The following is a 20051-nucleotide window of genomic DNA, read 5'->3' as shown; positions in this document are numbered from 1 at the left end:
TAATATCCTTAAAATACAGTAGGTCAGGTCAAGCCACTCCCCTCCTGATTGTCCTATCACTAACAGCACAAGCTTCTGAGTCTGGCATCCCAGGCCTTTGCCAACATGCAGTGTGTCTAAGAGGGGACAGAACTGGGTCAGCTGGGACAGTAAGAGCTGGACGCCCCCTCGGTTTGGGGGAGAATACTGAGTCACTTTAGAACAGCCAGGAGCTAGGCAATCTCAAGGTGTCCGAGGACCTTGCAATGGTGTCTTGTGGAGTTTCTCATGCCGTATCAACCAGGCAGCCAGCTCACATCACTGGCCCCGAGGGAAGAATAATCCCCAAGTTCTTCCTACCTTAATGCAAAACAAAGGCTTATTTTTCCTGCATGTGTATGTCCATTTGGGGCCACCCTAATCACTGAAGGGTGCAGACCCCGTGAGTAGCCATCATCTCAAATGTTGCCAGTTGCTGTGCCAGAGAGAACAGTACCCAGTAGGATCCTGCGCAGGCCGTGAAGTGCTCTCATGAGGAGTAATACATCTCTTCTACTCAGAGTGCACTGGCCAGTGGCAGTCCTGTGGCCCCAGCAGCTGCTGGGGGTCCAGAGTGCTCTCCTTGTGCCGGGAAGCAGGGGAAGCTGGTTACCTGCACAGTGTGCCCTAGATCTCCCTGTCATCACAACAAGCCTCTGGGGTGTCAGCAAGATCCCCGTCCATGCATGAAGCAGCTGATGCCCTGGGAAGCTCTGTGATGTGCTCAAGGCTGTCTACACTGATTCCAGGTCTTCTGACTTTGAGATTATCGGGCTTTGCCTGGTACAGGGAGAGTTGTGTTGCTGAAAGGGTTGCAGCTGAGGAGCAGAGCCATTTGTTGAGGATGCTGCAGCCCAGGAGCTGAGAGCCCTTTCTAGCACAGTCACCAGGGAGCTTGTTAAAAACGCACATCATTGGCGCTACTCTGGGGATTCTGAACCTGGAGGTCTGCAGTGGAGCCGGGGCCAGGCCCCAGAGGGTGGTTGACCGTCTCAGGTTGAGGGCCAGGAGCCATGTTGGAAGAACCAGAGCTATGGGAAGTGCTTCCAAGTTCAGACTCAAGATTTCCTTTCCTCCTGAACTCTCTAAGCTGCAGTAGTGTTGAGTCCTCTGTTCACTGGGGTTGTTAGCTGTGTCCATGTCCTCTCATGCGGAGGGCAGGCATCCCTTTTTTCTCATCTCAGTATTTCCCAGCTCCGTAAAGGCTGTGCTTGCAAAACAGATGAACTGAGGAATAAAAGAGGTTTTTATTCTTTTACTTCTTATTCGCAGTGGAACTTTAAGAAGTTCTGTTGAGGCAGGTGTTTGGTGCAGTGATGAAGGCACACTCCATAACAGCACCTGAGCCTGAGTCCTGGCTCTGCTTCTGATTCCGGCTTTCTTGCCATTGTGCACCCTGGGAGGCAGCAGGGGATGGCCCAAGTACTTGGGTCTCTGTCATTCATGGGGGAAGCCACTTTGAGTTCTTGGCTTCTGGCTGCTTCTTGGCCCAGCTCCAACTGCCCTGGACATTTGAGGAGTGAACCAAGAAATGGAAGATTCTCTCTCTCTCTCCTCTCTCCTCTCTCTCGTTGTCTGGCTTCCTTTCAAATAAATAAAAATGTAAATAAAGTTTTAAAAACTCTGTAGGAATTTCTGTGTTGATGAAGCAACCTCTTGTGTGTATTGGGAGATTGTCGAAGCTGTATGCATGTAGTAAACTTACATAACATTGAAAAAACATTAGTTATTCTAAAAGTTGAGTGAAGGCATGACGAGGATTAATTTGAAAGCACAATATCTAGTACTTCATGCTAGACATTGGATGGTGTGTTGGGTTCTTGCTGTAATCTCTCTATAACTGAATTGGGATGGCCTAGGTACTCCTTATTGATGAGCTGCTCTGGTAACCTTGGGAAACCCATTTGGGGCAGAATTTGGCAGTATGAGTTGCTATGGGATGTCTCATGGCGCACACTACAGGTTGGCTGGGTCAAACACCTTTGTTTAGTAAGCTGTGCTTAAGTTAGCAGTGAGGCAAAGTCATTATCAGTGTTGGTGGTTATAATTGGGTCTCTCGTACATCCCCACTCGCAACACGTCCCAGGGAGGACCCTCATGGACAGACCGGCAGAGGGCCACGTGGAAGACACTGACCTGGAAGGCCATGTAGAGACTCTTGAACACCTGTCAAGCTTTGTCCTTGTAAAAGAAAAGAACATCATGGAACATCAGGAAGTAAATGGAAGTACGTGGTGTACGCTGTCCTGGAAGGAACAGTGCTGTCATACTCAGGGGAGCTTGTAGATCAGAAAGCGAGATGTGGGGACGGGAAGAACAGGACTGTAAAAGTGGGTCAGAGCTGTTTGTAATGATCAAAAGATAGCCCTCCAGATGCAGTGCTGTCCTGCCTAAGATGAGCTCACCCTCTGCGGGAGTGTTTGGGCAGTTGGTAGGTTTTATACTCTCTTATAGGAGTTATTAACGTGGCAATAACGGTGTTCTTCCGGTGGCTTTGAATTGAAGAAGCAAAGTAATAAGGAATAAAAAGGACGACAGAAGGATTGTGCATGTGCTGCATTTTATAGGGAGATTTAGAAATGTGGAAAGATGACTGTAAACTGGAGAAGAGTGTGGTGGGGCTGCTGGTTAGCAGAAATGGATGATGTGAAGGATCAAGGCTAATTAGAAGAAATGTCATATAGGAATTTTTTTAAACAATATTCAAGTTTATTAAACAAATTTTTAAAAGTTGTATGAAATGTTTAACTTTCATCAGCTTCAAGGTTTATGTTTCTCCCAAATTTTGCATATAACTGAACTTTCAAATCTGCTGACACCTGTTGAATTGATTCCACTCTTGATTCTAAGGTGCCAATTTCTTCTTGCAAATTTTTCTTTGCCTCTTCTAACATTTCCTGTGTTTCTTCTTGCGAGTGGCTGATGAAAGCATCACCCATTTGATAAGGAATCATTAAGCAGTCGTCACCTCAAGCCTGATGTCATCACAAGCATCTTCTACATTCTGGAGTTGTTTCTTTTTTACTTGTACTTCTTCCTTTAGCTCTGTGATTCTACTCGTATTCCTTGAAAAATTGTTTACCTTTTGTTGATCTTCAAAAGTAACATTGACATCTTCTGCAGCCGCCTTCTTCATGGTGGCTGCCATCTTGGGACTGGGCTACGAGGCTAGGTGGGGAGGGCTGCAATGGTGCGGTCATCCCTGGGCCCCTCTCACAGCCTATGTCTGTGAATTCAGAGAACCATATACTGGTCCTCAGACCTTGGGCAGTGGCAGCAAAACATTTTAAAAATTACTTCTTAAGTGAGGCAAGCCAAGAACATACAGACATCCCTTGTGTGGGCTGGTTCTAGGATCCCCCATGGATACCAAAACCTGCTATGCCCAGGTCACTTACATAAAATGGCGGCATATGGCAGTGGCCATTAGGCACAGTGGTTTAGATACCACTTGGAGTGCCCAAATCCCATACGACAGTACCTGGGTTCAAGTCCTGGCTCCACTTCATTCTCCAGCTTCCTGCTGATGCATACCTGGGAGGCAGCAGGTGACAGCTCAAGTACTTGAGTGCCTGCCACTTACATGGAGACCTAGATTGAGTTCTGGTCTCCTGACTTTGGCCTGGCGCAGCCCCAGCTGTTGCAGGCATTTGGGAAGTGAACCAGCAGATGGATGATCCCTTCTCCTATCCCCACCTTCCCCCTTTTCCTGTCTCTCTCTCTGCCTTTCAAATGAATTAGAATATTTTTTAATTTAAAAATAATGGTATATGTGCATGCAATCTACATAATTTGTCTCATATAATTTAAACTATCTCTAAATTACTTATAATACCTAATATGGTGTAAATGATAAAAATCTCTATTCAGCACAGATCCAGGGTTTGTTCTTTTTTTTTTTTTTTTTTTTTTTTTTTTTTACAGGCAGAGTGGACAGTGAGAGAGAGAGACAGAGAGAAAGGTCTTCCTTTGCCGTTGGTTCACCCTCCAATGGCCGCCACGGCCAGCGCGCTGTGCCCAGCGCACCGCGCTGATCTGATGGCAGGAGCCAGGTGCTTCTCCTGGTCTCCCATGGGGTGCAGAGCCCAAGCACTTGGGCCATCCTCCACTGCACTCCCTGGCCACAGCAGAGAGCTGGCCTGGAAGAGGGGCAACCGGGACAGAATCCGGCGCCCCGACCGGGACTAGAACCCGGTGTGCCGGCGCCACAAGGCGGAGGATTATCCTAGTGAGCCAGGGCGCCGGCCAGGTTTGTTCTTAATACTTTTTATCTGCAATTGGTTGAATCCATTAGTGTGGATCCTATGGGTACAGAGGTCTGGCTATAGCTAGAGAAGGCCTGACTGATGTCAGAACTCCTTCTTTATGCAATGGCATTATGATGAGAAAAGCAGCATTCATATTAGGTGGAGTAATTAGAAGTAGAGCTACCCTAATTCTTGGGAAAGGTGTAGGGGAATGTTTGGTGGGGATGTCTAGCACAATATGTAAAGTTGAAAGGAGAGCGTGAGTTATGTGGGAGTTAAATATAAAAGCCAGAGGTATTGCTGACCTGTTTCTTCTCCAGGAATTGTGGTCAAGACCATCGATGACATTAAGTCATCACTTACTCTGGCCTGAGAAGACTGAGAATCCTGCTCTCAGAGTGCCTGGGACAAGTGGACCTGGTGCTGGTGCAGCGTAGATGCGCTGTCGCTGAGAATGCTTTCCCTGCCTGTCCTGTCACCCTGAATGGTGGAGAAGAGGAGGGAGTCAGCACCTGGCCTTGCATCTTCATAGGTAAAAGCACCTGAATGGAAACCCATAGTCTAGTGGAGATAGAGTCCCCTGTATAGGCTGAGATCGACAGAAGCAGCAGAAATAAGTGTCTCTGAACCCAGATTGTGGTCTTGAAATATTACATCCATTAAAAGAAATTGGGGCCGGCACTGCGGCTCACTAGGCTAATCCTCCACCTAGCGGCACTGGCACACCGGGTTCTAGTCCCGGTTGGGGCGCCGGATTCTGTCCTGGTTGCCCCTCTTCCAGGCCAGCTCTGCTGTGGCCCAGGAGTGCAGTGGAGGATGGCCCAAGTGCTTGGGCCCTGCACCCCATGGGAGACCAGGAGAAGCACCTGGCTCCTGCCTTCAGATCAGCGCGGTGCGCCGGCCACAGCACGCCAGCCGTGGCGGCCATTGGAGGGTGAACCAATGGCAAAAGGAAGACCTTTCGGCCGGCACCGTGGCTCAATAGGCTAATCCTCCGCCTTGCAGCGCCGGCACACCGGGTTCTAGTCCCAGTCGGGGCGCCGGATTCTGTCCCGGTTGCCCCTCTTCCAGGCCAGCTCTCTGCTGTGGCCCGGGAGTGCAGTGGAGGATGGCCCAAGTGCTTGGGCCCTGCACCCACATGGGAGACCAGGAGAAGCACCTGGCTCCTGACATCGGATCAGCGCGATGCGCCGGCCGCAGAGCGACAGCCACGGCAGCCATTAGAGGGTGAACCAACGGCAATAGGAAGACCTTTCTCTCTGTCTCTCTCTCACTGTCCACTCTGCCTGTCAAAAAAAAAAAAAAGAAAGAAAGAAAGAAATTGGGCCAAAAATATGCTCATTTGATTTTTGACAAAATCTCAAAAGTAGTTCAAGGGGTAAAGGATGGTCTTTTTTTAACATATGGCGCTGGAATGAGTAAACAGCCACAGACAACAAAAAACCCAGCATATAAAGCAAAACCTAATCAAAAATCACCCACCAAGGACCATCGGCTTAGGACCATTGGCTTAAATATACAGTGTAAAACTATGAAACATTTAGAAAAAAACATGGTAGAAAATCTTCAGGATCTAGAGCTAGGTAAAGAATTTTTAAACTTGACAGCAAAAAGGCAATTCATAGTAGGAAAAAAAATGTAAAAAAACAGGGTGACTGTCATAAGCACTGACCAGTTGATCAGTGAAACAATAAATTGTCCAGAAATAGACCCCACGCTCCCATCATTTGATTTTTGACAAAAACACCAATGCAACCCAATAGAGAAAAGAGACTTTTCAACAGAAAAGAAAGAAGGCCCAGGAGTCAGTAATTAAAAAGACAACCCAATTAAAAATAGGTGAAAGATTTGAATAGGTATTTCAGGAAGATATAGGAGTGGCTATATGTGTGTGAAAAAAGTACTGAATATCACTAGTCATGAGGGAAATGCATATTAAAACCAAAATGATACATCACTGACCCTCACCAGAATGGTAACATTAGAAAGATGGACAGCAACAAATGGTGAAGTTGTGGAGCAGCTGCATTCTTACAAATTCTTTCTGGAAGTGTAAAATGGTCCAACTTTTTGGGAAAGGACCTGTTTCACTCCTAGGTATTTGCTGAAGAGACATTAAAACTTACAGCTACAAAAGTACTTTTAAAAGTATATTTACAGCAGCGTATTCATCATAGCCCAAACTGAAGCAGTTCAGCTTCCCACCATAGGAAAACTGACTTTAAAAGAACTGTGGTATATTAATATACTATGTACTACTACTCAGCAATAAAAAGACATTAACTATAGATATAGGCAACAAAACAGATGGATCTCAAAACTGTTAGACTCAGTGAGAAAAGCCTTACACCAAATTCAACACACTGTATGACTCCATTTATATGAAATTCTAGGATGAAACTAGTCTGTGGTGGGAAGTGAGAGCAGTGGTTGCCTCTTGTGGTTGGATTGGAATTAGGAAAAATTAGGAGAGAATGTTCTGGCATATTCTGTTTCTTGATGAGGGCTGGATTACAGAGGTGACCACGTTTGTCAGAGTTCTGAGTTTGCACACTATGCTATATCCATACCGAGGACTGCTACTCAGCATTATAAAGGAATCAGCTCTTCAGACACACAACAAATTGGATGAATCTCCAGGCATGAAAAAAAAATCACAAAGTACAGTTTACATAAGGTCTGTGAAAGGGCAGTTTTAGAAATATTAACGGTTAGGTGAGGGTTGGGAGGCAGAAAGGAGGTGGGTGTGGTTATGAAAGGGCAGCACGAGGGGTCCTCGTGTTAGGACTCTGCAAAGGCTCTGGTAGTGCTGATGACACAAACCTACATGGCTAATGAAACTGCAGAGAATGTCATAGACACATGAGCACAAGCGGGGGCAGTCTGAGATGGCAGATGGTCGCAGGGTCACTGCTGGTTGTGTCCTGCAGCTTTTTAAAATGTTGCCCCCCAGGGAAACTGAGCAAAGCATTTGTGGGAAATCCCCCATGTTCTCTCTTAGAGGCTGTGTGTGGATCTATAATTACCTCTATAACGTTATTTTTAAAATAGCTTCTTAAAGAAATGTCTGATACCATGTCTGGGCAGGAACATCTGGGCATACCAGATAGAAAGGTATTGACAATTACTGGGGTTGTTTCACAAGGGCTGAGGAATCAACTTGAGGCCAAAGATGGCTCAGTTGAACTTGAGTAAGAAGAGTAATTTCAAAGAACTGAAACCCGTAAAATATGCCTAAATCCATGAATTCATAATAATGGTTTTAAAAGCACACGCACACACACACACAATATTACTTCCCAAAAATAGCAGAGAACTAATTCATTACCTTAAAGGCAGAAATGAAAGTCAGTCTGGTGTTTCCTGTATGTGCTAAACCACTGGGTAACCAACAGTAGATGAAGGGAAGCAGCTCCTTGTAAAGTTATTTCAGCTGATAAATCAAAGCGAATGATGCGGTTAGAACAGCACATGTTGTTTCCTCTGAAGAATCTGTGTGTGCATCTAGGCAGTGAGCACCACTGAGCACTCACAGCAAAAAGGCAGCCAGAAGTACTCTTCCTGATACAAAGGTACGCTGCTGTTGGGTCCAGTCGGAGTCTGGTCATGCCTCCGAGTCCACCTGCCAATTTGCAAGGAACACTGTTGATTGGGGAGCAGATTGAACACTCCTGTGAGTGCGTGTGTGATCAGCAAAATTTGGACTGTGAGAAACTGGCCAAACGGGGCAGGTTCTTCAACAGATTGTGAAGAAAGAGAAGGGGGACGTACAGATGAAATGAGACTCAACAGGCCTGTCAAGCTAAAAACCTGAGGACAAAACAAAGCCTACAGTATGTAAGAGTGGGTGATAAAACCTCAGAGAAATGCAGGAGGTGAGAAGTGATCACTTCCTGATCACGGAAATCAGAACTACTGAGCGGGATGTGATGGGGCAGATGGAGAAGCTTTCAGCGACGGGCAAGATCCTGTTTGTTTTTTATCTAAGCTGAGTGTTAGCAGGATGTTTGCCTTATAAATGATTCCGTAAACTGTCCTTTTGCTTTGTGTACTCTGTTGTATTTTATGTTTTAAAAATGCGTGATGGAGCTATTCCAGAGAAGGCACCGGGTTCGGAGGAGAGGATAAGGAAGGTGAGGGCAGGGGGAGGGTGAGTGACACGAGGCTGGAGAGAAAGGGGGACAAGCTCATGACTCTGCTCGGGGCTTGATCCCGGAAGCCCTGGGGGAGCCGCTGACAGGTGACAGGATTAGATTTGTATTTTAGGAAGATCCCTGTGGCAGCTGTCAAATGGACTGGATGTGGGCAGGACTGGCTCCAGGGAGACCAGTGAAGAGTCTGTTGCTGTGATCCAAACTATAGAGAGACCAGAAAGTAAGGCCAGAAACAGCGCCTCACCAATGACCAAACACCTACCTCTTAGTGGGATCTTTGGATGAGAAATTTTAATTTTGATAGACCAATTTGTTTTGTCAGTTATTTCATAGTTAGTGCTTGAAAATGTCTCCTAAGAAATCTGCCCATCCTGAGGTTACAAATAAATTTTTCTGCATTTTTTTCTAGAAGCTTAATAGGTTTAATTTTTATGTTTAGGTCTACAACCAAACTTGAGCTAGTTTTGGTGTATTGTGTAAGATGCGAGTCAAGATTCATTTTTTCCCAGATGCTATCAAGCTGTACCATGTGCCTAGCAAAGTTTTTGTTGGAAGGCTTTTCTTTACTTACTGGACTATATTGATCCTTTGTCAAAAGTCAGTTGACTGATGGATGTATGGTTCTGTTTAAGGATTCTGTTTTCCTTATACCATTATTAGACTGTCTTATGGCTGATACATTGAGGATGTCTAGATTGCCCTTTTTTTTTTTTTAAGATTTATTTATTTTACTTGAAAGAGTTACAGAGAGGCAGAGGCACAGAGAGAGAGGGAGGTCTTCCATCTGCTGGTTCACTCCCTAAATGGCTGTAATGGCCAGAGCTGGGCCAATCCGAAGCCAGGAGCCAGGAGCTTCTTCCTGGTCTCCCACATGGGTGTAGGGGCCCAAGGACTTGGGCCATTTTCTGCTGCTTTCCCAGGCCATAGTAGAGAGATGTTTCAGCAGTGGATCAGCCGGGACTTGAACCAATGCCCATACAGGATGCCCACACTGCAGGCGGCAGCTTTACCCACTATGTCACAGTACCCCTTTCCTTTTTTTTTTTTTAGATGCAGAGAGAAAGAAAGAGCTGCCATATATGGGTTCATTTCCCAAATGCCCACAGTGTCCCCTAGTTGAGCTAAAGCTGAGAATTCAGTCCAGGCCTCCCATATGGGAAGCAGAGACCCAACCACTTGAACCATCATCACCTGCTACCTTCCAGGGTACACATTAGCAGGAAGCTCCAGTGTGGGATGCAAGCATCTTAACCAGCTAGCCTTATGCCAGCCCCTGTTGTTTGTTTTTAGAGCATGAGATTTACTTTGGTTGGCAGTTAACTCATTGGCAGAGTCTTCTGATCCTGTTGGGCTGGCTTTATTCTCCCTGTCAACTGGAATATGGCAGACCTGTCTGAGACTCCATGAGAAACCTCCATGTTGCCTGGGCTGGGATTCCGTTGTTTCCCAGCTCCGCGCTGGCTGGTGTTACCCTTGAGCCCTCAGTCTCAGAGCATGTGATCTCTGCTGGGACCAGTGGAGGTCCTGCCCTGCCATTGGGCAGCCCCACCGTCAGCCAGGAGATGGTCCACCCCCTGCCCGCTCTGGGCTGCTCTCTGGCTTCTTGCCTCACAGATGCCAACCTCGTCAACATCTGAGAACTCAGAATCTGCTCAGTGAGAAAGGTCCCCAGAGTGACAGTTGGGGACGTTCCTGGTACTCGCTGCCTGTGTTTCCTGGCTCCCCAAAATCATAGCCCTGAACCGCTGGCTGTGTGAAGCCTGAAAGCATCGAGAGGTGGCTTCATGTCTTGTCCGGCTGTATGGTTGCTATGACAGGAGAGAGCATCAGGTCCAACTGTTCATCTTGGCCTGAAGCAGAAGTCGGGCTTCAGCATTGGACATGATGTTAAGTTCTTATTGTCTATGGAATATGCAAGTAGAGATATATAACAGGTCATTGAGTATTCTCTGTGGAGCTCCAGAGAGGTCACTGGGACAAGGAATCAGATTTTGTGGTTGAAGCCAGGACATTGATGAGGTCAGTCAGCTTCAGAAGGGAAAGAGAATGGGTGGAGGTCTGAGAAAGTGGAGCTAGAGACGTCAGCACCAGGAGGCATCGTGTGACAGAACGCGCCGTGACCCAGCCGTGTTCCCCTGGGGCAGTGGTGGATGTCGGGAGCCCAGCCTTTTCCCTGCAACTTCTGCGGTGCAGCCGAGGACTTCGGTGTCCCTGGGTGATCGTTACGGAAGAACCTGCCTGCCTAGGCCCACCCTGGTGTCACTCTGTAGAGTTAAAGGCACTGCAGTGTGGAGGAGGCCCAGCACTGCTCACAGGTATAATCAGGTGTTTGTGTTCCTAGCCTTCTTGGGGTTTAGGTAACTGACACATGTGATCATAAATTGAGAGAAAAATCAAGACTGTGGAGAGCTTAGCAAGTTAAAGTCAGTTGCAGAGTCTGCCCTGTTCCTAGTCTTCATTTCTAGCTGTTGACAGACTGTAGGGTTTTAGGATGGATTTTGCTCTAGATCAGGGGTGGGGCACATCCAGCCTGCCAAGGCACCCACAGGCAGGGCTCAAAATTCAGTAAGTATAGCAGGTGAATTTTTAAGTTGATAATGTTGTATGGTCCAAGAATAATGTTATAAATATCCAGATGGCCCTTGGCAGAAAAAGGTTCCCTACCCCTACTGGAACATCTCACTCTGCCCTCTTGTTTGTTTGTTTGTGTAAAGATTTATTTATTTTATTTCAAAAGAAGAGTTAGGCAAAAACAGAGAGAATATTCCATCTGCTGGTGCACTCCCCAAATGGCCACAATGGCCAGAGCTGGACCAATCTGAAGCCAGCAGCAAGGAGCTTCTTCTGGGTCACCTATGTGGGTGCAGGGGCCCAAGTATTTGGGTCACTTTCTGCTTCCTTCCCAGGCACGTTAACAGGGAGCTAGATTAGAAGTGGAGAAGCCAGGTCTTGAACCGGTACCCACATGGGATGCTGGCGCTGCGGGCGGTGGCTTTACTTGCTACGCTACAGCACTGGTCCCAGCCCCCTTGTTTTTCACTTGAAGAAATTGACACTCATAATGAGGTATAAAAAACTGGAGTTCAGTGAAGCCAGGTTATGCCAAGAAGAGAATTTGTTTCAAAGTACAGATACCTGATGGCCTTCAAATGGCAAGGATGACACTGAGCTTTGAGAACAAACTGGAGCCATGACCTGCAGTGTTGGAGAGAAACTGGGAGCCCTTTGCTTCTACCATTTTCTCTGCTTATTTCTGTGTCTCTGATTGATTTATCTCACAACGCCTGCCTCCAGGGTACCACTGTTCTCCACACATCTCTGCAGTATAAATCAGACACTAGGGTTCCGTTAGTAACCTGGGACAGAGGCAGGTGTGTGGCGCAGCAGGTTCCGCTGCCTGGGGTGCCTGCATCCCCGTATCAGAGTGCCAGTTTGAGTCCTGGCTCTTTTGCTTCTGATTCAGCTTCCTGCTAATCCTACATGCTGGATGATGGATGCTGACTCAAGTACTTGGGTCCCTGCCACCGGTGGGAGACCAGGTTGAAGTTCCAGGCTCCTGGCTTTGGCCTGGCCCAACCCTGGCTGTTGTAGCTATTTGGGGAGTGAACCAGTGGATGGAAGATCTTATCTATATTTTGTTAGCTCTCGCTCACTCTGCCTTTCAAGGATATTTGATAATAATGATAACCGTGGCAGATCCAGAACCCACAGAATCAGAGCCGACATCAGTCTTTCCTGGGGCTGCCCCCATGGGGAAGCAGTGGTAATACCTGTTCTGGGAGTGAGGGGAGACAGACAGATGGGCACTCACTGCCACAGTTCTCATTCCTGTTATCTCCAGCGGGAATCTCTTCCTTGGAAGTGCGGGGGATCCAGAGCTTTGAGACCGCAACAGCCAGAGGTGCGTGGGTTTCCTCTGCGTAAAGGAACACACGGTCAGTTACGAGTCACGGGAACCCAAATGATACCATCTTAAGCAAAAGGAGATTTGCTGGAAGGCCACTGGGGCACTTCCCACCCTGAAGGGGGGACCTGCATGCCGCAGGGCATCCTCAGGAATCTGGGGTCCGAGCCTCCAGGCACAGCCCCACACGTCCGCCTTGGTTCATCTTTCATCTGAATTCATTTCTGCTTAGCTCTCACACCCCGAGGTTCTCTCTGCAGGGTGGGGAACCTGGCTGCCTGCACTCTGGGGTCATGTCCTTGCAGTGTATGACAAAGCATCTGCCCTGCTGGTTCCCAGAGGAAAATCCCAGGGCAGTATTCTGAGGAAGGGGACGGAGTCCTTCAGTCCCCTAAGACCAGAAGGTGGCAAGGGGTATTTTGAGAAAGGCAATAGTAAACAGGACAAAATGCTCTTTTGTTTTGTGTCCATCTCACAGGTGACCATGGAAGCTGGCGGCCTCCCCCTGGAGCTGTGGCGCATGATCTTAGCCTACCTGCACCTTCCCGACCTGGGCCGCTGCAGCCTGGTGTGCCGGGCCTGGTACGAGCTGATCCTCAGTCTCGACAGTACCCGCTGGCGGCAGCTGTGCCTGGGCTGCACTGAGTGCCGCCACCCCAACTGGCCCAACCAGCCGGACGTGGAGCCTGAGTCTTGGAGAGAGGCCTTCAAGCAGCATTATCTCGCCTCCAAGACCTGGACCAAGAACGCCCTGGACTTGGAGTCCTCAGTCTGCTTCTCTCTCTTCCGCCGGAGGAAGGAACGGCGCACGCTGAGCGTCGGGCCAGGCCGTGAGTTTGACAGCCTGGGCAGTGCCTTGGCCATGGCCAGCCTCTATGACCGAATCGTGCTGTTCCCAGGCGTGTACGAAGAGCAAGGTGAAATCATCCTGAAGGTGCCCGTGGAGATCGTGGGCCGAGGGAAGTTAGGCGAGGTGGCCCTGCTGGCCAGCATTGATCAGCACTGCTCGACCACACGCCTGTGCAACCTGGTCTTCATGCCGGCCTGGTTCTCACCCATCATGTATAAGGTGGGTGGCCTTTCCAGTCCTGACCCCAGGGGCTGGGCCCCTTCTCTGTGGGTTTGTAATCCCCTTATTGTTGGGACTGAGAGTTTATTGCTTGTCCTCTACATACATGCCTCTGAGGTCTAGAGCAGTTGATGGGCACAGGGATCAAGATAGTTCAAAATACTTGTTTTCTCCTTACACGCCTGCATTTAAAAATGAGGCTTGGGCTTAGGGCCAGAATTGCTTCCTAGCTCTTACCTTCCCAGCTGGACTGACTGGAGCCACAGGTGGGACAGTTAGGTGGCAAAGCCAGGGCCTGGGAGCCTGCGTGTGGTGACAGGAAGTAGAGAACGCGTCCGCAGCTTGTGGCAGCATGGCCGGAGAAGGAGCCGCGGGAGAGGCCTGTGCAAGGTCAGGGAAGGCCAGGCTTTCACCAGGATGAGCCACGTCTCAATGGTGACTGCAGAGAGGGTACAGAAATATGAGTCCAACAACTTCCTTCCATGAGCACAGAGCAAAAGAGCAAAGCGCAAATCAAGGGGTTTGCAGTTCCTGGCAGAACCCAGCAGCTTATACAGTGCCTGGAAACCGACTGCCTACTGGGATTACATACCTGAAAATTAGATACACAATAATTATGCCAGTAAGAATTACATTGCCATTGTCAGGCCAGTAACCATGTAATTCTCTCTTGTGTTTGTAATGGTCGTTAGACCACCAGTCGTTTGTGCTGCACACAGTGTATGCCAGGTAGATGCTGTTCAGCCGTTGTCCCATGCCTGCCTCCTGCCAGAGAGTTAAAGGATAAGGATGGCTCAGAGTGGACATTTAGCCTAGGGGTTAAGACAACAGAGCGCCTGCGTTCAAACCCCAGCTCCAGCCCCCGACTCTGTCTTCCTCCCAGTGGAGACCCTGGGAGGCAGCAGTGGTGATGCAAGTAGCTGGGTTCCTGGACTGAGTTCCTGCCTCCCAGCTTCAGCCCCGGCCAGGGACTATTGCAGGCATTCAGGGAGTGAACCAGCGGGTGGGGGAGCACCCTGTCTCACTCTCCCTTTCAAATAATAAAGAAAAAGAAATAATAAATAATAATAATAATAAAGAAATAATAAATAATAATAATAATAAAGAAAAAGATGGCTCAAAGGATAGAAGTGTCTGGATTATTAAATGGGATAATGAGATGCTCCCTTGTGTTGTGGTTCAAATATATGTGGTGGAATTTGTGTGAAATCTAGAAACAGTTCTTCAGGAACATAAGCAGCTCACCAAGCTGCTCATCAATCGGGCCAAGAGAGCTGAGGGGCTCAGATGGCTTCTGCTCTGGGGATTAGTACTCCCCACGCCAGCCTCCCGAGGTCCCTCTGCTCATATGTCCCTGACCATGGCAATAGCAGCAAACTTCTTTTGAGTGCCAGCTTTGTGCCTTGGCATCAGGTTTTGTTAACCAGTAAGCTCCATGCTTCAGACAAGGAAACAAGGTCTTGAGAGGTGAAGCCATTCACACACGGTAACGTGCTCGAAAGAGGCAGGGCTGGGAGCTGTCCGTGTGGTCAGCCTCCAGAGCCTGTGCTCCGAACCAGAGTTCATTCCCTCCCAGCCATGGCAGCGCCTTGCCCCTCTCCTTAAGAGATGGAACTGCTGCCTTTTGCTGTGCCCCCATGGCTGCCAAACAGCTGGACTCGTTCCCAGCACCTGTGGCCAGGCCTCCCCCACTGCCCAGCTCAGCCCTTCCTGGCCTGCACTCTCTTTTGCCAGCGAAGTTAGTACATTAGCCAAAACTGGATCAGAAGTGGAGCAGCTGGGACACACACTGGTGCCCATACGTGATGCCTGCATCACAGGCAGTGGCTTAACCCGTGACACCACAGCATCAGCCCCTCTCCCAAGCATTTCTGACCTCCCCTAGAGAAACCCTCTCCTGTATTAACAGGGCCAACTCCACTGCCCGTTTCCAGCAGGAAAGGAAAGGAGGGAGGGAGTCTCACGAAGCATTCGTGAGTATCAGGAGAATTCACCCCAGAAGTGAGGTTTTTAGGTCATGCTGCGGTGTGTGAGCTTTCCTGCCATCATCCATGCTTGTCCCTTCCCTTGTCATTAGAAGGATGGAAGGGGGCCAGCTCCAGCCTCCTCCCCTCTGATGTAGAGAGCAGCTTCCTTCTGGGGCGAGTCACACCCATGTGCTGGTGGCAAAGGCTGGTCAGCAGAGTGGATGGCCTTTCCATACCCCACCCTCCTTAACAAGCACCTGGAGGGCCGACCAGTAACACCAGGCTCATCCCTCTTACAGCCTTTTTCCGCTTTTCTTCCCACAGACAACATCAGGTCATGTCCAGTTTGACAACTGCAACTTTGAGAATGGGCATATCCAGGTACATGGCCCAGGTACCTGCCAAGTGAAGTTTTGCATCTTCAAAAACACCCATGTCTTCCTGCACAACGTGCCCCTGTGTGTCCTGGAAAACTGTGAATTCGTGGGCAGTGAAAACAACTCTGTGACCGTGGAGGGTCACCCCTCTGCAGATAAGAACTGGGCCTACAAGTACCTCCTCGGACTGATCAAGTCCTCTCCCAGTTTGCTGCCCACAGAGGACTCTGACTTCCTAATGTCCGTGGACCTAGAGAGCCGGGACCAGGCTTGGAGCCCAAAGACCTGTGACATTGTCATTGAGGGCAGCCAGAGCCCTCCCAGCCCAGCCTCCAGCTCCTCCAAGGCTGGCTCCCAGGAGACAGAGGGAGGCAGCGATGGGGAAAGGGTGGCCCAGACCCCAGACAGCAGCGATGGAGGCCTGAGTCCCAGCGGCGAGGATGAGGATGAGGACCAGCTCACATACAGACTGTCCTACCAGGTACAGGGCCCACGCCCTGTGCTGGGGGGCTCCTTTCTGGGCCCCCCACTGCCAGGGGCATCCATCCAGCTGCCTAGCTGCCTGGTGCTGAACTCACTGCAGCAGGAGCTGCAGAAGGACAAGGAGGCCATGGCATTGGCCAGCTCCGTGCAGGGCTGCCTCATCCGCAAGTGCCTGTTCCGTGACGGGAAGGGAGGCGTCTTCGTCTGCTCCTACGGCCGAGCCAAGATGGAAGGCAACGTCTTCCGGAACCTGACTTATGCAGTGCGGTGTATCCACAACAGCAAGGTGCTGGCCTTTTGAATGCTCGTTCTGCCCATTTTGCAGGGATGGGTTGGAGGGGATCAAGGCTAGAGGCACAGGGATCATGGTCCAGAGACAGAGAAGAGGGTAAGGGCAGCCTGGGGAGGCTTCGATTTCTGGCCTGCGTGGCCAAGGCATTGGCAAGAACGGGAGAGGGGAGGGTGTGGAGAGAAAGAGTGTGTTCAGTTCTGGGCACGTTGAGTTTGGAGCTCCTGGGACCTCTGGTAGAGCCACCATTGTTGCCTGGGTCAGGGGCTTTGGAAGGAAGTGCCCTGACCTGCAAGCTCGGGGACTGTCACTGCGTGGGTGGCCAGTGGTGTCGCTGAGGAGCAGATGAAGCGGTGTGTGGGCAGCTTGAGTAGCGGCCTCTCAGACAGTCGCCACAGGAGGCTTTCTACAGGAGTCATGCAGCCAGAAACTCCTAGTGGAAAAATTGCTGTTAGACTTTTTGGATTTAAAAAAAAAAAATGTCCATGGTGTCTCATGAGTCCCAAGCCTCAGGAACAGTTATTTGCAATGTGCCTTTATTACAAGAGGGAGCTGTAGGTAGAAGTGCTGATGAGCGGGGTCTTGGTCCGGGCACCTGTCTGCACCTTCTAGGGCGTCCCCAGCTAGGTGAAGCCTGGTTACTGGAGCACCTAGAAGAAAAGTATCAGCACCCGTGACAGCACTGTTTTCTCTTCGTTGTGTGTCTTGTGATTTTAGTTGGGAGGCAGACACCTTGTATAAGACAATAGAGACTGGGGTGTGATTAGCATTTACAGCTGGAGATGGGCACACTTCCTCCTTGCCAGGCCTTGGGGTCAGCGTGGTTGGGAGTGGAGCTGGTGTGGATGGTGACATCATAGTGATTGCCCTCAGAGTCCGGCAGGCACCACGTCCTGCTACCATTGCCTTGCACTGCATTTCTTGGCCTTTGCTCTGCCCTTTCACCTGCTCCTAAGAAGGTCTCTGTCCCTGCCTTTGCCCCCTCTATCCCCGACTCCCTGTGACTTGTTTCTCTGCACTTGTGAGCCTGGGTGACAGCGTATCTGTTGTCTTGCTCCAGGCTTAGTCAAGGTAGGTGCTGTGTTCGTGAGTCTTGGGGCTGGGGCTTTGTCAGTAATCCTGCCTCCGCCCGAGCTCTGATAATGTGAGCCTGAGGTATGTCCAGTCTTTGGGTGCCACAGGGTCTGCTGCCCTCCTGCAGCTGCCTTACACTTAGTCTGCAGGCAGGTTAGGGGGGAGAGTCCCACAGGGTCCTACTGCCTTTCCTGGAGGAACTGCCAGACTTGCCCCAAAGCCTGCACTGTGAGGCCTTGCCTGCCCAGAGTCGTTCTCCATGAGCACCTGCTGAGGTCCTTGGAGAAGCTGGTAGGTGCTCTCACGCCCCATGGATGGCCTGCAGCGAGCAATCAGTGGTGCTAGTGGGCCTCTTCTCACTGCGGGTGTGCTGCCTGCGTCTGTTGAGCCAGCTCCCACTCCCTCGGTCTCTCTGAGGGCGCCTGTCTCTCCTCAGATTTCAGGCCAGCTTCTGGATGGGCTCCAGAAAGGCTGTGGCTGTGCATGGTAACTTCTGCTTTTCTTGTTGTAAGCGTGGGAGCAGGGTTTTTCCAGCTTTTTCCATCCTCAGCAGAGACTGAGACCTCCTTGAAATTGTGCTTTTGTTCTCCTTCTGTCCTCCTGGAATTTTATCCTAATGCACTGTGTTGTTTATTAGTAATATGCACTTTATCCTAGTGTAGTATGTGTGTGAATATCCTATTGCTTAAAACATCACAAACATAACCCCGGGCTTTTGGTGTACTTACCAGATACAGAGTATGCAGTCGCCCCAGCACATGGCAGGGGATTGGCTGCAGGATTCCCCCCAGGACAAATCTGTGGATTTGTCCTAGCATATACAATGGTGTGGTGTTTGCAGATAACCTGTGCACACCCTCTCATGTAATCTAAATCATCTCTAGGTTACTTGTAATGCCTAATACAGTGTAATCTATGTAAACAGTTGCTACACTGCCATGCTGAGGCGCTAATGCCAAGGAGAAAATAAGTCTCTCCATGTCTAGCACAGACACAGGGAGTTCCAGATACTTCCGTCTCCAGTGGGTTGACTCCATAGGTGCGGAAGCTGCAGGTGCAGAGGTGCTAAGCTGGGTGCCTGGTTGTAGTCCCTGTTTAAAGGAGGCTTCCCGTATCTGTATTTCTAATTGTCCTTGGTTTGGAGCCCCAGTGGCTTTTCCACCCTAGATAACACGTAAAGAAGGATGGGGCAAGTGTTGGCTTCTGACCCCATGAAAGGGCATGTGGGACGAGGTCCCTTCTCTCAGTGCGTGCTCAGGCAGGTGCGTTTCAGTGAGGGTGCAGCTGGAAGTGCTGGCTCTGCAGCTGGATTCCATTAAAAGTAGCTGAGCCTGTGGAGCCCTGGGGAAGGCACCGTGCAACTCATTGCCTACAGCTTGAACTCCACTAAATCCCTTCTCCGAGCTTCCATTCTGTCCACCATCTGGAGATGCTGCTTGCAAGTTGTGATGGGGACCCAGGCTAAGCTTGGGTCCAGGTTTTAGTACAGGACTGGTGTGAAGTTACTGAAGAACCTGGGGGGCAAAGCCAGGCAGGGCACAGAGGTTGTCATGTCCCCGGAGCTGGTGCGGGAAGGGGGCCGGGGCACTCCCCTCGCGCCAAGCCCAGCATGAAGGGAATGGGTGGCGGAAGGAGAAGACTCGGGCGCTGCCCCCGTGGATTCTGAGACCACCGTGGTGACAGACACCGCTGCCTCTGCCCTCTGCCCAGATCGTGATGCTCAGGAACCACATTCACCGCTGCCGCGCCTCGGGCATCTTCCTGCGCCTGGAGGGCGGCGGCCTGATCGCCGGCAACAACATCTACCACAACGGCGAGGCTGGCGTGGACATCCGAAAGAAGTCCAACCCCCTCATCCTGGTAGGTCCCCGAAAGCTTCGCTGAGCACACAGAGGTGAGGGTGGCCCCTGCTCTGCTCTGCGTCCCTCCTGGTTTCTCCAGGCATTGGCAGTGACTCTGGACAAGTCGTTCCCCAGCCTCCCATGAGGGAGGAAGAGGCCCTCCCTCTGCTCTCGTGTGCTGTGTTGGCTTTGAGTTTGATAAGAATAAGGATAGAGGGCCAGCGCTGTGGCATAGTGAGCTAGGCCTCCGGCTGTGGTGCCGGCATCCCATGTGGGCGCCGGTTCACGTCCTGGCTGCTCCTCCTCCGATCTAGCTCCCTGCTGTGGCCTGGGAAAGCAGTAGAAGATGGCCCCAGAGCTTGGGCCCCTGCACCCACTTGAGAGTCCCAAAAGAAGCTCCTGACTCCTGGCTTCAGATCAGCTCAGTTCTGGCCATTGAGGCCAATGGGGGAATGGACCAGTGGATGGAAGACCTCTGTCTCTGTCTCTGCTTCTGTCTGTAACTCTGTTTCTCAAATAAATAAATGAAATCTTTGAAAAGAAAAAGAAAGCACCCGTTCCTGAAAATGGCTTGTATAAATAAATAAAGTAAGGATGGACATCCGCCCCAGATTCAGATCCATCCACT

At 50.0% G+C, this 20051-nt stretch overlaps 1 protein-coding gene and 1 pseudogene across 4 annotated transcripts in view; one reads left to right on the top strand and one right to left on the bottom strand.

Annotated features, from left to right (window-relative positions):
• The window catches only part of FBXO10 (F-box protein 10), a 52771-nt gene that overhangs the window by 13967 nt on the left and 18753 nt on the right, over window positions 1-20051 (top strand). Inside the window, exons 1-5 of one of the 4 annotated variants that reach the window (XM_070054560.2) lie at window positions 2109-2245; window positions 4586-4797; window positions 12802-13392; window positions 15684-16505; window positions 19293-19442. In XM_070054560.2, coding sequence (XP_069910661.2) covers window positions 12808-13392; window positions 15684-16505; window positions 19293-19442 — 1557 coding nt within the window. In that variant the 5' untranslated portion in view covers window positions 2109-2245; window positions 4586-4797; window positions 12802-12807. Of the gene's footprint in view, window positions 1-2108; window positions 2246-4585; window positions 4798-8028; window positions 8141-12801; window positions 13393-15683; window positions 16506-19292; window positions 19443-20051 lie in introns of those variants that run through there. The other 3 variants (XM_051843964.3, XM_089318495.1, XM_070054562.2) reach the window with 3 other exon arrangements.
• LOC100344958 (prefoldin subunit 4 pseudogene) lies at window positions 2710-3223 on the bottom strand (annotated as a pseudogene).

This window comes from Oryctolagus cuniculus, chromosome 1, assembly GCF_051225735.1.
Source record: "Oryctolagus cuniculus isolate XC-2025 breed Fujian yellow rabbit chromosome 1, ASM5122573v1, whole genome shotgun sequence".
NCBI classification, from domain to species: Eukaryota; Metazoa; Chordata; class Mammalia; order Lagomorpha; family Leporidae; genus Oryctolagus; species Oryctolagus cuniculus.
The sequence above is the reverse complement of the archived record's forward strand: the minus strand, read 5'-3'. Positions and strand labels throughout refer to the sequence as shown.